We start from the raw sequence: 14739 nt of genomic DNA, 5'->3' as shown, positions 1-14739 counted from the left end.
TAACGAAATTTATTCAGTTAATTACGGTTAGCTAGATGAAAAGGAGAAAAATATGTAGAAGTGATCAATTTTATTTCGTGAGTTGACACGTTCCTTTTTAATCAGTTCGTGCATAATCAACGCATGGCTTGATCAGCATAACATCAACATTATTTTTCTAGTATTTAAGTTTAAATCATCATTACCAATGAGCAGATTTTTGCAGCAGATTCGTAAAATAATTTTGATTTTTATATATTTACCAAAGTTATCTCGCATTCTTCTGCTTTTCGTTGACATTCAAGGACACATGTTCAATTCAGTGATAATAATTATTTGACATACCTTTAAATTCGTTAATCTTTCGCGGCGTAATCGTCGCGAATTATTTAGCATATGTATTCGGTGTAAATATTCGTCAAGGACGAATATTCGTGAACGTTGATCGTTTGGGTCACGTTCATCGTCACACATATAGATCGAATCGTGAAAGGAAAGGAAGGGAAGAATATTCGGCCATTGTTGATTGTTCGCAACGCGTTACAGGCTACAGGTGTGCAGCTGTGTCGCAACGTTTGAATAAAACGCACGTTCGTGAATTATCCAATAATAGCAGTTTTATTACACGGATGGCAATTAATTTGTCGTTACTTTTCGTACACGACACAACGATCGACAATTATACGACTTATTGTCGTATCGTGACCTTCTACTTTGTGGTTTTTCACATCAAACATATTCTCGTACCTTTTAATTCGACCGAACGAGAATTTTAAAGAGCGCGCTACAGATTATTTTTCGTTTCTTTCTGGTTGTCATAGTTGTCGTCATCGTCATTGTGCCCTCTCGAAACCGCGAGCCCTCCACTCCGACCTATTTCGAGCTAAAAATAGCCAATAGAATGATTGTCGTTAGAGCAACGTTCATTCGGTCGCCGCGTATCGCCATTAAACTTGAAGACTTTTTACGCGCAATTGACACTCTTCTCTCCCTTTGCCTTGCTTTCCTCGTTCTTCTTTTAGTCAGCTCCTTTAAGCACGAGTCTTTCGCCGCGAAAGCAACGTGCGCGTTGCTATCCCCACTTCGCTGCCAACAGCGAATAATAAGCAACGAGATACGCGCAACATCGCTGGTCGCCGCACGCACGCGAATCAGATACTTTTAACTTGAACCAGATCTATCGCACCTTGTCACCTCTATCCAATCCACTAGTCTTCCCGTACTTCGTGCTTATTCTCTCAAACTCGCTTTCACTTGTGTGACTGTTCCTTTCACGGCCATATTTCTTTTTTTACTGGCAATTATAAACCACGAAAGAAAGCGACACGAACGTGCCACCTTTTTTCTTTTTTCTCTATTTTATACTTCCTTTTTTCTTTTTTGACCGACAGACCTTGAAACAAATACATCCTAGTATTACTGTATCACTTTCGACGAATAACAAGCGAACCTTGCTTTTGTTTTCAAATATCATAACGTCAGATTAGAATATGAATATACATTATGCTTTTTTGTTTTCAAATAGAGTAACGTTAAGTTAAGTTAGAACGTATATATTAATTTTGTATTTCATTTTCACATACAATAACGTTAGATTAGGTTAGAATATGAAAGTGAATGTTGGCTTTCGTTTTCGAATACGATAATGTTAAGTTAGATCAGAACATAAACATAAATTATGTCTTTCGTTCTGAAATACAACAACGCTTAGAAACAGAATAGATTAAAATATATTGTTTCCAGATATATATGTGGACGACATCTGGCAAATGTCGTAGCTACTAGCTTCTAGCTACCATCGTCGTGTCCTTGACCGGTCGAATTTAGCACATAGATGGTTGAGTGTAAGAGGTTGGATGAGGTTAGAATCGTGGCTAGAATCGTTGAGAGTAACGAAAAGTTGTTGTCAGAGGGGAAAGAGAGTAGATTCGAATCTGTGACGGTGTCGACGAGGCGCGGGACGATGGTGGTGCGACATGGGCCGATCGGGACCAATCGGGACCGCGATACCGGGGGCTCGGCTGTAGCGTTCCTTGCGCATTTCTCGGGCATTCCTCGCGCACGGCCTATCACGAGCTCATAAAGAAGCCGCGTACCTTCTCGGCCGATTTAGTCGCGTACCGTACCTATTGCCGCGTAGCGTGCATCGTGCACCGTACACCGTGCACCTTCCCCGCACGAGCACCACCGACCTTCCATCAACCAAAATTCCTCGAAATCGGACCTATTTATATTCGACTAATCCTTCTTTCCTAACTTGTGACTACATACTGCTCGTTAAGTCGCGGTCAATTAAAATTGTTTTTCGTTATATCCTCGACTCAAGCAACGATCTGCAACAGCTATCGTTGTAAATCGGCCAAGGATTCCGGAAAAGCAAAACTTTGGCGTTTCTGCCAGCAAACTATCGTCGAGTCGTAAGTATCGAACGATCGATCGAGACCTCGTAAAGAAGGAAGCAGACGACAGCAGTGTCGTTAACAGAGATCGAGGAATCGTTAGGCGCGTAGGTATTACGTTGCAGCGATGACCTTTCTGCGCTCGAAATTGTATAGTTTTACGATATCGCGTGTCCGCGTCGCATAAACGATCCACTCGGCTGATCAATTCTCATGGCGATTCTGTCCATTCTCTCGGCTAGAGAATCGAATTGAAAATCGCGAATCCAATGAAGTCGTCGTTGGAATGGCGAGATGCGGTACTATGACCACGTGTACTTGCGTCAGAAAGTCAGCTGGAACGAGAGACAGGTTTAAAAAAATGTTATTCGTGGAAATGAAACGGTTGGTCGATGCACGTTTTATCCGCGTGATAGTAAACGCGTGAATGTTATTGCGATCGCGGCTAAATACCTTGTGTTTAATGGGTGTTGCTTTAAATTTAAACGTACATAGGTATATTCCAGCTGCAATTGGCGGTTGGTCTGTTTCAAGCAGTCGAATCGAGTTGTCGCTATTATCGCCACCATTGTCGTTACCGTCTTCGTTCGGATTACAGTAATTGCAATCGTCATGACTTGGACGTGTTCGCGGCATATTGTCCTCGTGATCGTCATTCGTTTTTTTAATTCCCACCTGTTTTTTCATTCTCGTCAGCTGCACCGTCTATTTCAAAGTCGTGAACTTTCAATCGAGATTGTACACCTTGTCTCTATTATAAATTGAGAGATAGAATTCTATTACATATTTCCGATTGCGTCGTATCGTAAGGAATGAAATCTTCGATTTGTTTGAAAGATAAAACCCTAACATATATTTCTGATTCGTCGAAATTCAGATAACGAGACATCTAAATACACATAATTTTCACAGGTGAATAAAATCATCTGTCTGTGGAGGACTACACGTGCCAACTCTGTCGCTCGCCACTCTTTATGCAACATTTCGCAGCGGTTTCTTTCGCTGTTTCACCGACGGCCTCCAATTAACGAGATTGCTGGTGAAACGGCGCCGCGATAAATCCTCCAAGCGATTCGCGATGCGTATTCGACCTTGCTCGTTCGTTTCTCATGGAAATTTCCCTAATCGACCTAATGCGATCGCGCGTATCGCCAAGATCGTTGGTCGATTTTGCGCTTGTCGATAGCGTCGTTTATCTCCTTGACGAACGATTCTGACGTAAAGCCAGCGAAAATGCGAGTCGATCCAGATGGGCATACACGTTGACGAGATAATCGGCTCTTCTTTCCACTCGACGAATCTTGAACATCGGCCCAACCGACGAGCGGAAGGAACACGCGTTTACGATTGGGCGTCAGTGATTGGTAACCGGCACGTTATTTTTAAGCGGTCATACCGTCAAAAGCTCTTTCGCCTTCTATTCAAAGACGCGAATAGAATGGCGCGATTTGTTCCGTTTCCTCTTTGGTTCTGCCGACCCTCGTTGCGGCCATTTCTCCGACTGTTACATCAATTCCGTGGATGGTCGAGCTTCGTCGCCCGCCTCTCGGTTCCATTTGATTTTCAAATAATTTTTTTATTCGTCGGCTCGATCGATTCCGAATAAAAAAGAGTGGATTCGTACATTGAAATTTTGGTTCAGACAGCTCACAATTAGAGTAATATTTTTTTATTTATGATTTAGTTCTCTGTGAGGTTTCATTTATAGAGAGGGAGTGACGATAGGACAATATGCATCAACATGGAGATGGTTTCTATACTTAAATCGTATTTATCGGAAGAGAAAGAAAGTTCACTACACGATTACTGCATGAATATCAGTCGATTATAAATTTATAAGGTCTTTCGTTTATTTACTCAAAATACTGGGAAATGGAACAGACTTCTTATTGTGGCAATTAACAAGAGACGGCCGCAATGATTCAGATTTCCTGGCGGTTAATGTGCATGTCAATGAGTTAACAAGGAAAAACGAGTTGGCTTGTTACTCGGATTTCCAGTTTCTTGTACATAACGTTATCTCCTTTGTGATCGGAAAAAGTGCGAATAATAAAATCACGAAGCAAAGTTATGATTCTGTTTCTTACAATTTACATATTCGTACGACAGGAGTTTGGTAATTTTTTAAAACAATAAGAGCTCGGCTAATAAACAGATAAATTGGTATTAAGCGAAATTTCGTTCATGTAAATGGAGCTTTACGGCATGGAAATTTCTGAACAAGTAACGTTGATTAACTTTTAAAGGAAACATGGAATTTCACAAAATCTGTATATTATTATGTAAATATTATAACATATAATTTTCTTTCGTCCTTTCTAATAATTCTCAACTCAAACTTATTCCAATTGCAATCAATCCAAACTTGCAACGCGAAGTACGAGATATCTCGTAGTAAGCAATGGATGGGTTAAAGTAGGATGAGTATCGTTGACTGAAAAATGTTAAATAACGCGAATAATTAGATAACACAGGCCGTAAAGTAGAAAACGTGTTATTCGATGCTTAATAGGTCTTCACATCGTAGTAGGATATTTGGCAAAAGTGAAATGTCGCGTGCCGCAGGCAAATCGTATAAACCAAGCGCGACAGTGAGCGTGTTAAAGATTAATCGAAGCACGAATTTTCTGTTTCAGGGAGGATGATGCGGCCTTGGAGCTGAGACCGCCCCGCAGACTGCGTCAGACGGAAGGTCCGGTACCACAACCGATCTCCAAAAAGTAAGAAAAGCTCTAATATCGTCTCGCGTCTCGACCTTTCCACGTTGCTAGCGTACTCGCAAACAACTCGAGTATCAGAAACGAAACGATAGAACAAAGCGTTACAAAAAAAAAAAGAGCGAATACAAAAAAAAGCAGAGCTTAAGCGTGCGAGAGGGGGGAGAGAGAGAGAGAAAGGGTGAAAGGAGGCGACAGAAAGAAGCGGACGGAGAGCACAGGTGGTAACCAGAGCTAAGAAGAAGAAGGAGGAGCAGAGACTGAAATAGGAAGGGCGAAGAAACGAATGCTTTCGAACTGAGACAGTGTATAGGTCGTCGAAACTATACAGGGTATGTTGCAGCGGTAAACAGACGATCGAACGAAGAATTTAAGAAAGTTGGTTCGAGTGACGCGCTTACTGCCGCATCGTTGTCTTGCGAATTCGAAGCAAAAGAGGAACTTGTTAAAAGAAGGGAAGTAGAGGAGACAAAGGAAAGGAAGAGACAGTCGACCGAGATAAGAAGAGGGATCGTGTGAAAGGGTCGGCCGGTGGAGAAAAAAATGGCTTGGAGCTGCACGCGCTGCGGTTCGACGAATATGCTGCTGAGTGCTGTGTTCCTCGCGTTTCTCGTCGTTGCTCCGTGTTACGCTAGCACAGAGAAGGCAAGCTACGTGAAACCGCCTCCGTGTCAGAGGTAAGTACACCATCTAGAAGCTAAAGCGTAGAAGTCGCCGAGGTAGCCGTGTCCGCGATGCTCGTATCTCGAGCCGAGAATCGCTCTTCGCTGTCGCGTTTTCTCCACCTTTCTCTCCTCTTTTCGCCTCGTGCCCTGCCACGCGTCCTTTCGTCCCGTTTTCCTCGCGCGGTTCCATTGGTGCGCGTTAATCAACGTCTTTTTTTGCCATCGAATCTATCGTATCGCGCAGAACGGCCTCAGAAGCGGCATTTCGCGGCCAAAATCGAACTTTTGAAACTGGATATTCGTAGCAAGAATCTCTTACAACTGCCGCGTCTCCAAACCAGACTGCGGATATTTGTGTAAATACGCGGATACAGATATATCTCGCGAGCACAGTTATTTACATGCTTGTGCGTGTTATGAACGTTTTGTTATTTACGTGCGTGCAAAGAGCATAAGCTTTATTGTAATTTGAACCTGGAGAAGATGGATAAAAAGATAATTGGTGGTAATGGGCGTCGGACTTTTTTATACGAATGTTTACACCGATGTTGACTTACACGAGCGTGTAAATTTTACTTCCAGTAAATTTTAAATCTTCGCAAACCCTAACAAACAGACGTCCGAGCAATTTTTCACGTTCTGGCTACGCGTACCAAATTTCAGAAATTATGGCGTAAGAATTCGTACTTTGGCCGAAACGAACTCTGACGACGAAAGAATTTTTCGCTCGCTTCTTCACCATCGCTAGCTTTATCGTTAGAACTAAACGTTGTTTAATCAAAATTGACGATGGTCGAACGTATTTCTTTTTTGCACAAATCGCTTAGATCATTACTTGGACGTTAATGCGTGCTATCTATTGCATAAAGATAAATGGCCGTCTTTCATCGTCGAACAAAGTCATTGCCTGTCGACCGCGTTTCTTCTTTCATTTCGCCAGGTTTCGAGAGATACGTTCGCTGTGGCTTCTCGAATAGCATCGTTCGTCTGATCCATTAGTTTCCGCGTATTGGCATACACTTTACTTCGAACGTCACTCCGTAAAAGCTATTGGTTGACTAAAAATTGCTATTCGAGAAGCCAATACCGAACGTACCTTGCGAGATCTGGCAACATGTAACGAGAAACGCGATAGACACCAACTGGTGATCGTTCATTTCTAAGCAGACATCTTTCTTGATATTATACACCATAGGAACAGTGACTGCAAACAATATTGGCACGCACCCTTATTTATCATCGTGAAGCGTTTTTCATCGCGTTCTATACATGTCATTTTCACCGTACGAAATTTAATATACTCGGGCCTAACCGATTAGCACGTAAATATTTTAGGAAATACGATGGCGTGGTAAAATACTCTCTGCAATCGCCACCGTAACTCTGTCCAAGTATGAACGAACGATTTGCGCTAAAAGAAGCTTTTGTTTTATTTTATCCGTAATTTTATTTGTTTTATTTGTTTTATACGGCTTAACGTGCATACAAATCGATCGATCGTATATTCTCTCTGGCTCGTACCATCGGTGTCAACTCTAGTAAATTTAGATGTTGCTTCTCTCGCGGACAGAATAATACATCGGTATAAATATGTTTGTAATTTTGGCGACGAAATAGCGCATCCGAGACCACCGTGTATCGTCTGCGCGAAGCTAGCACTTCACGCGCTCGTTGCGTAACCGGATGACTCGCGAGTCCCGGCCATTGAAACGAGGAATTCTCGTGTCCGGCATTGTCGTCACTCGTGGCAGCGCGCAAAAGGCGATCCGATGATCGACACGCGCGATCTCATCGCGTGACTTTCGACGAAATTAGTCGCGATTCTTTCGTTCGCAAACCGGACTAATCTTATCGACCGGAAATAGATGTTCGATCGTCTGCAAGTTGATATTATTTGCGAACGCACGACTCTTGCTGATTCATCGTCGAGGAGAATGCCAACGAAATTGGTTCGTTCGTCAAGCGTTTTCCCAGCTTCCTCGGCGAATCGCGGAATCGTCGCGAATTACAAGATCCCGGCGAAGTTGCAGCCAGCGAGAAACGGCCTTAACAATGAACTTGGCCGAATGAAGCTGCGCGTGCCTCGCCTAAATTAGCGTGTTCCGCAAGTACAATGAACGTGACCTTAACGCGCGATACGTCGAACGAACCGAGCACCGTATTTGCGAGGTTTACGAGCGATTTCTCTCGTATTCGCTCGTCCCTACTCGGCTCTGCTCGGCTAACGAGGCTCATGATGTTTCGTTGAACGTTTCTTTGTTCGGATTAGTCGAATTACACGAAACCCGTGTTTTTTCAGTTCTGTCGAGTATTTTTAATAGAAAATAAGAAATAAACATCAGGTAACACGTAATATGATGATCGCATAGTAAACCATTGTAACGCTCGTAGTAAGTATCGCAACAGTCGTGTAAAGTTTTTACGAACACGTGTGCGTGTCTTATACGTACGTTGCGAAGTTGCATACGTAAAATTTGTTTACGATAAACGTTCGAATGCTTTCGCGAGTCATTGCTATAACTTAGAATCGACTAAATGCTTATGCTTCTGGACAGGAATATCTGCAAAATGTTAATTACGAGCTTGATTACAATCTGAACGGAATAAGAATAGACCTGGCTGACAGAGCCAAGGAAAAATCGGCTTGGTTTTCAAAACTAATATTAGCGAGTACGAAACTGAAAATAACGTTATACAATAGCTTGGCGATCGCTGTTACTTCCAAGAAATCACCGCATCCTCGCTTGAAGCTAGAAAGCGGATTTCTAGTGAGACGAGCGGAATCCAAGTAAAAGAACGGGTTTGTATCGACGTTTTTTCAACGAGCTTTGCAATAACGTTTTTCAAGCGCTTGAATTTTATTGCCGTGATCAACGAGGACGAGAACAGAAACTGGCAAAGAATATTTCACGCCAAGTAAATAGAACGGTTTCAAGTTACTCGAATTGATCCGAACGAGGCGTTGCGTTTCAGCCGCGTACGATAGCTTATCATAAAGGTAGTAAACATCAGCTACGAACGAGATAATGGATTAGCCACGTTATCGTAGCGAGATCACAGTTTCGCGTTTTACAAAGACTCTCGTTTGTCGACGAGATGCGCGATAACCAAAGCACACGTGATTAGTTCGATTCGCACGACGCGTTACATCGTGCGTTCCTATAACGCGTCCGCAGAAAAATTTGATTATCACGATGGCGATGAAATCGAACGAAACAAAATGAAATTGGACGAAGCGCTCCAGCTTCGGATTATTTACACGTGACCTTAATTAAAATAAGAGCCACCGGGTTAATTGATTGGTCTATAAAAAGATTGGTCACGGCGAATATCGACCTATCGAGGGACCACGTTGCGTTAACGCGACGTATCATTTGCAACTTTGCGCCATCGATTTAGTTTCTTTTCGGTCTACTTTTTAACGTTGCAAAGAGAGAAAAGAAATTCCGTGGATTCGGTCGACGCTGCTTCCATGCAGATTCTATAACTTGCGAATACTCGTAAACTTTTCTTTTTATCGCCATTTGTTATCCCGCGCGAATGTTTCAAACGATGCAACGTTCGAGAGACGGTTCGTCGTTCGGATATTCGCGTGACACGTGTGGAGGTCGATATCGCGGGGAATTTTCGTTCCACGCTTACACGGAAGAGTATCGTAAATCCTTGACCAAATCCTGAGACTCGTGTGGTCGGAAATTGCTCGTGACGTTCGACGGTGCCTCGTTAACAAGAAGAATACGACGAGTTCGGGGAAATCCGCGAGACTCTGGAGATTCCTACGATACGGATTCGACGTAGACGAACGACGCGTATTTCTTGAGAAGATTTATTTCAATTAGAAAACTACGGGTAAATGGCTTTGCTACGATCTTATCTTTTACAATCGCCGTAACTACGTACGATATAACATCGAACAGAATATCGTCGCTCGATTAAATTGATATTCCTAGAGCGAATACAAAGCAATAAAACTGTCGTTTGCAATCGTAAGTATGTTTACTTGCTTCTCGCGTTATCTAACGAACTGATGAAACGCGCGTGAAATTGGCGAAAGAAATGTCGCTCGTCTGCGTCGGACCACAAGACGTAAGGTAGGAACGAGACGCAAGGTTATCGAAACACACAGCTAGCGAATTGTAGCTCGTTTCGACTGGAATTTGTCGTCTGATTCTATCGAACGTGAATGAATGGGAAAATCACCGTACTGATGGGACATACGCGTGCGTTTCTGTGGCTTGCAGCGATATTTACTGCCATGGCGAGCTGCTGCACACGATACAGATGGCCTCGATCTACAAGGACTCGAAAACGTTCGTCGACATGAAGATGAAATACTCGCCGAACGAGACGCTGCTCTTATTTCGCGAATTCATGGAACGCGTGGATCAAGCACCGACCAGGAACCAGATCGAACAATTCATCAACAACACGTTCGACCAAGAAGGATCGGAGTTCGAGGAATGGAACCCAGTGGACTGGACCAGCCAACCGAAGTTTCTTAACAAAATCCACGACCACGATCTTCGCAAATTTGCCTCTGACTTGAACCAAATTTGGAAGATGTTGGGACGAAAGATGAAGGACGACGTGCGGATCAACGAAGATCGATATTCCATCATCTACGTGCCGAATCCAGTGATCGTCCCCGGTGGCCGATTCCGCGAGTTCTACTACTGGGACTCGTACTGGATCGTGAAAGGACTGCTGCTTTCGGAGATGTACACCACCGTCAAAGGAATGCTAACCAATTTCGTCTCGCTGGTGGACAAGATCGGTTTCATCCCGAACGGAGGCAGAATTTACTACGCTAGGAGATCTCAACCTCCTATGTTGATTCCTATGGTCGAAGAGTATCTGAAGGTGACCAACGACTACAAATGGCTGGAAGATAATCTTCACCTTCTAGAGAAGGAGTTCGAATTTTGGATGACCAATAGGACGGTGGACGTTGAAGTGGATGGAGTCAGATACACTTTAGCCAGATTCTTCGAGGAGTCTTCGGGACCTCGACCAGAATCCTACAAGTAAGTAAGTTGACCAGAATGTCCTAAGAGAAGAGTGGATTCTTGATTTTCCCTACGCAGTCCTGTCTCGTCCTCTTCGTTCTCACCTCTGCCTTTCTCTTCCTTCTTCGGTGCTTTCGTCGCCGATCCTTCGTCGCGACCGAATCTCGTAACGCGTTCTAACGAGCACATTTCTACCGACCAGAGAGGATTACCTGACCAGCCAAAGTTTTCGCACGAACGAAGAGAAGGACAACTATTACGCGGAATTGAAGACCGCGGCCGAGTCCGGCTGGGACTTTTCTAGTCGATGGTTCATACTAGACGGCACGAACAAAGGTAAAGCAGCCGCGCGTTGTTTTTTCGCGTTGTCTCGAAAGCGAATCCAAGTTCGCGAATTCGAAGATAAAACGATTGCTCAGATTCGTCCCGTTGACGATTGGTAGTCGCTGTTTCGCTCGCGTCGTTGCTGTTCTCCGCGCGGCTCTTTGCGATCGAAAACGCAAATTATATCGCAACGCGTATTGATGATGCGTAATTTTCGAAAAGGAAGATAGATTCTCGGAAAAAAGACGTGCGAAGGTATATAAGCGTAAAGAAGACGAGGAGAACAGCGAAGTTAGAGGTTACTTCGTATCAGACTCTCGTATCGCTTGGTAGTACGTGCGTAATTTCATACGAATACAAAGAATTAATGCTACAATCACGAAACGCGGAACTCGATAAAACTTTTCATCGAAAGACAAGGTACATGCAAATACTTTTCGTAGCCACATCTGCGTCGAGCGTATCGTATCCTGTAGCATCGCCGTGTCCCATTCACGATGAGTAGCAACGCGGCCACTCTACGAACTTCTTGTTTAGGTAACCTGACGAACTTGAAAACGAGGTACATTATCCCCGTGGACTTGAATTCGATAATATATCGAAACGCGCAGCTGTTAGAACAGTACAATCAAAGGATGGGTAACGAGACCAAGGCCGCGTACTACCGGAAAAGAGCGGAGGACTGGAAAAGAGCGGTCACGGCCGTACTATGGCACGACGAAGTCGGTGCTTGGCTCGATTACGACTTACTGAACGACATCAAAAGAGATTATTTTTATCCGACGAACGTTCTACCGCTTTGGACCGATTGTTACGACATCGCAAAGAGAGAGGAATACATAGCGAAGGTGCTCAAGTATCTAGAGAAAAATCAAATAATGTTAAATTTGGGCGGTATACCGACCACCCTCGAACACTCTGGTGAACAATGGGATTACCCGAATGCCTGGCCGCCCTTGCAATACTTTGTCATCATGTCGTTGAATAACACCGGAGACCCGTGGGCGCAGAGGCTCGCCTACGAGATCAGCCAACGATGGGTTCGCAGCAACTGGAAGGCGTTCAACGAGACGCACAGCATGTTCGAAAAGGTAACGCAAAATTTCATGGGATCTAGGTAAACTTAGGTAACTGTAAACGAATAGACCATCTGTGACATGTTCGTTTCACAGTATGACGCCACGGTATCAGGCGGTCACGGAGGTGGCGGTGAGTACGAGGTGCAACTAGGTTTCGGTTGGAGCAACGGGATCATCATGGACTTGCTGAACAAGTACGGAGATAGACTGACAGCCGAAGATCGTTTCGTAATAGTGCAGAGCTTGGCCCCACCAGCGGTCGTTGTTTCGACCGCCGGTCAAGTGATGACCGGTATTCTCGCCCTCGTAATATCGTTGGCCGCGGGATTTATCGGGTGAGGTGAGTCTCGTTCCCCTCTCGTCTTTTAGCTGCAGCCTTAGCTTAATTCCGTACGGGGATACGTGTGTCGATGGTACTTATCACCGCTGGAAAGAATAAAAAAGATGGAAAATTAATCAGATTCAGAAGTGCCTACGTACGTTTACATCGGCGAAACAGAAATTTCACAATACCTAGGAATCGTAATAAATTATTCCATTCGCATAAACATCTCGTTCTCTCTCTAGTTTTCCAACTAAGAAACAAATAATCGACACCCAGCCATTCTATTACAATTAAATATTGTATCACGTGGGTATTTCTCTCCTGGACACGTATCTCGTACACGTATCACGGTACACGTGTGGAATTAGTTATGGCCTTTCTATCGCTGAATAATACGTCACTCGTCTCTTCTCTTTGCTTTATGTTTCAGATATCCTTACGTGCGCGGTCTGTCGCATCTATCCGTCTATCTGTCGATCTGTAGGGGAATCTTTGCGAAATCAAGCCGTCTCTTATCGTTACTATGTAGTAGTATTAATCGATCGTAAACGCATAGATCCAAGAATTATCCCTGTTTGCTATCGATCGTTTTTTCCCTTTGCGTTAACAGCTCGACGTCCAAGGGAAAAGCCGAGATGTATCTTGGCTATTGTTACGGTTATAAACGGTTTATCCAAAGTCGTAACGTTTTCCTATTGCCGCTAATTTTAGCAATTATCTTAAACGAACGTCGCTCGGAGATTATCGATGATATTCCTTTCGAGCGCGGTGTTGTGACAAGCTACAATATATTTCTCTATTCCATCCCGTGTCTCCGCATCGTGTCGCGTGCAATATTCTGTGATTTTCGTAACGCCTCTTCGCTGGTCGAGGACGCGCTTCTACGATAACGATCTTTCGGTTCAACTCGGTTGGCTCGCGGATCAGACCACGTGCGCATTAACGTGTACGTTAATTCGCGTAGAGGAATAGCCGAACGAGGGATTTCGCCATAACTTTCAGTATTAATTGAGTTGTATAGCTTTGCGTCGCCACCAAGGTATCCAGCTGAGAAGCGAATCACGCGCATGAATTTGAATAACAACGGTGTAAGGAAATCTTGTAGGAAAGGGTGGGAGGAGGAGCTTATATAAAACACGTATAGCTACGAAAGCTTACGTAAAGTATGTATAGCACCGACAAAGTACGCGGAGTATTGTGGGAAGTATTTTTGAATTAGGCGCGCCGCGTCTAAATGTTGTAAGACAAATGTTGTTGACTTTGAAAAACACCTGTTGCATATACTATGGTGAAAGGATCGAGAGCGAGATAATAGCGCCTTGTAGTAGATCTTGTCTAGTCAATCCGACCACCGTGCTACATCGTGCGTGTACCAAAGAGACCTTGTCAAGAACCCATCTCCGAACCAGGCTACTCCTCAAGAAGTATTTATTTTTCTACGTTTCGCGGCTAGCAATGACGATTCTTTATTGGAATAATCGCTACTATTAGATTTACGGGATCTCCAAGTATCGGGTAATATAGCGTGTAAGTTCGCTTTTAAGTATCGACACGTTGCATTAGCAATACGTCAGGATTTGTCGTCTTAGTTTTCAATATATTTATTTAAAGGGTATCGAGTTAACGTAACAGAGTATAGCGTTCGCTGGTAACGCTCGACGCTTACAATTAGACCAACTATTTCGTGATAGTAGTTGAATCGTTCGAATAAATAAAGTTTATTAGTAAATACGTTCGTCCCACGCGTCCTAGCGGGTCGTTGATCGATCCGTAAAGCAGGATGGGGGTGATGGTTGCAGGACGACGAAACGAAGTAGGAACGACAAACGAGACAGAGTAAAAGAAACGTCGCTCGTACGAAAAAGGTAAACGGAGACTGTCTTCGGTTGTTTCCGGTCAACGATATCGGCATGCTTCCTCTTACCTAGGTTTACCTGCGTGTGTGCTGATTTTTAAATAAAGAGTATATATTAATCAGAAAATTTACCTAACCTGTTCCTCTAAAGTTGCGTCCTCATTGAAGCGATTGAACAACGAGGATCTTCTTATTCAAGTTGTATACTGCATGAAAAAGTTACGGGTCGTTGCTCGGTGTTCTTTCATGTTCCCTCGCGTTTCTGTTGCTAATGACGAAGCTTGGTGCTTGTTGCCTGTTTCCGTAATGCCGAAGATCGAGGCTAAAAATAAGAAACACGCAACAACGCGTTGCAACAGAAACAAACGTTCCTTCAGCGTGTACAGTTTG

At 43.7% G+C, this 14739-nt stretch overlaps 3 protein-coding genes and 1 long non-coding RNA gene across 7 annotated transcripts in view; all 4 read left to right on the top strand.

Moving 5' to 3' along the window:
* LOC138181190 (histone lysine demethylase PHF8) overlaps positions 1–5643 on the top strand; it is a 32003-nt gene extending 26360 nt beyond the window's left edge. For all 4 annotated transcript variants that reach the window (XM_069115853.1, XM_069115852.1, XM_069115854.1 and 1 more), the window contains one exon: positions 5015–5643. The gene's annotated coding sequence lies outside the window, so the exon portion shown is untranslated. The remainder of the gene's footprint in view (positions 1–5014) is intronic.
* Positions 5644–5778: 135 nt separating this feature from the next.
* LOC138181199 (uncharacterized) lies at positions 5779–9172 on the top strand. The gene is made up of 2 exons (XR_011173465.1): positions 5779–8150; positions 8316–9172. It is a non-coding gene; the product is annotated as an uncharacterized LOC138181199 (long non-coding RNA).
* Positions 9173–10041: 869 nt separating this feature from the next.
* LOC138181280 (trehalase-like) lies at positions 10042–10788 on the top strand. Its single transcript, XM_069116009.1, has one exon. The coding sequence runs from the start codon at positions 10042–10044 to the stop codon at positions 10786–10788; it is 747 nt and encodes a 248-aa protein (XP_068972110.1).
* A 799-nt stretch (positions 10789–11587) lies between these two features.
* On the top strand, positions 11588–12508 carry LOC138181279 (trehalase-like). The gene is made up of 2 exons (XM_069116008.1): positions 11588–12181; positions 12263–12508. Exons 1-2 carry the CDS (start codon positions 11588–11590, stop codon positions 12506–12508), a joined length of 840 nt encoding a protein of 279 aa, XP_068972109.1.
* Positions 12509–14739: the final 2231 nt, after the last annotated feature.

Source organism: Bombus flavifrons, chromosome 6, assembly GCF_040668555.2.
Source record: "Bombus flavifrons isolate JBK064 chromosome 6, iyBomFlav1_principal, whole genome shotgun sequence".
Classification (NCBI taxonomy): domain Eukaryota; kingdom Metazoa; phylum Arthropoda; class Insecta; order Hymenoptera; family Apidae; genus Bombus; species Bombus flavifrons.
The sequence above is the reverse complement of the archived record's forward strand: the minus strand, read 5'-3'. Positions and strand labels throughout refer to the sequence as shown.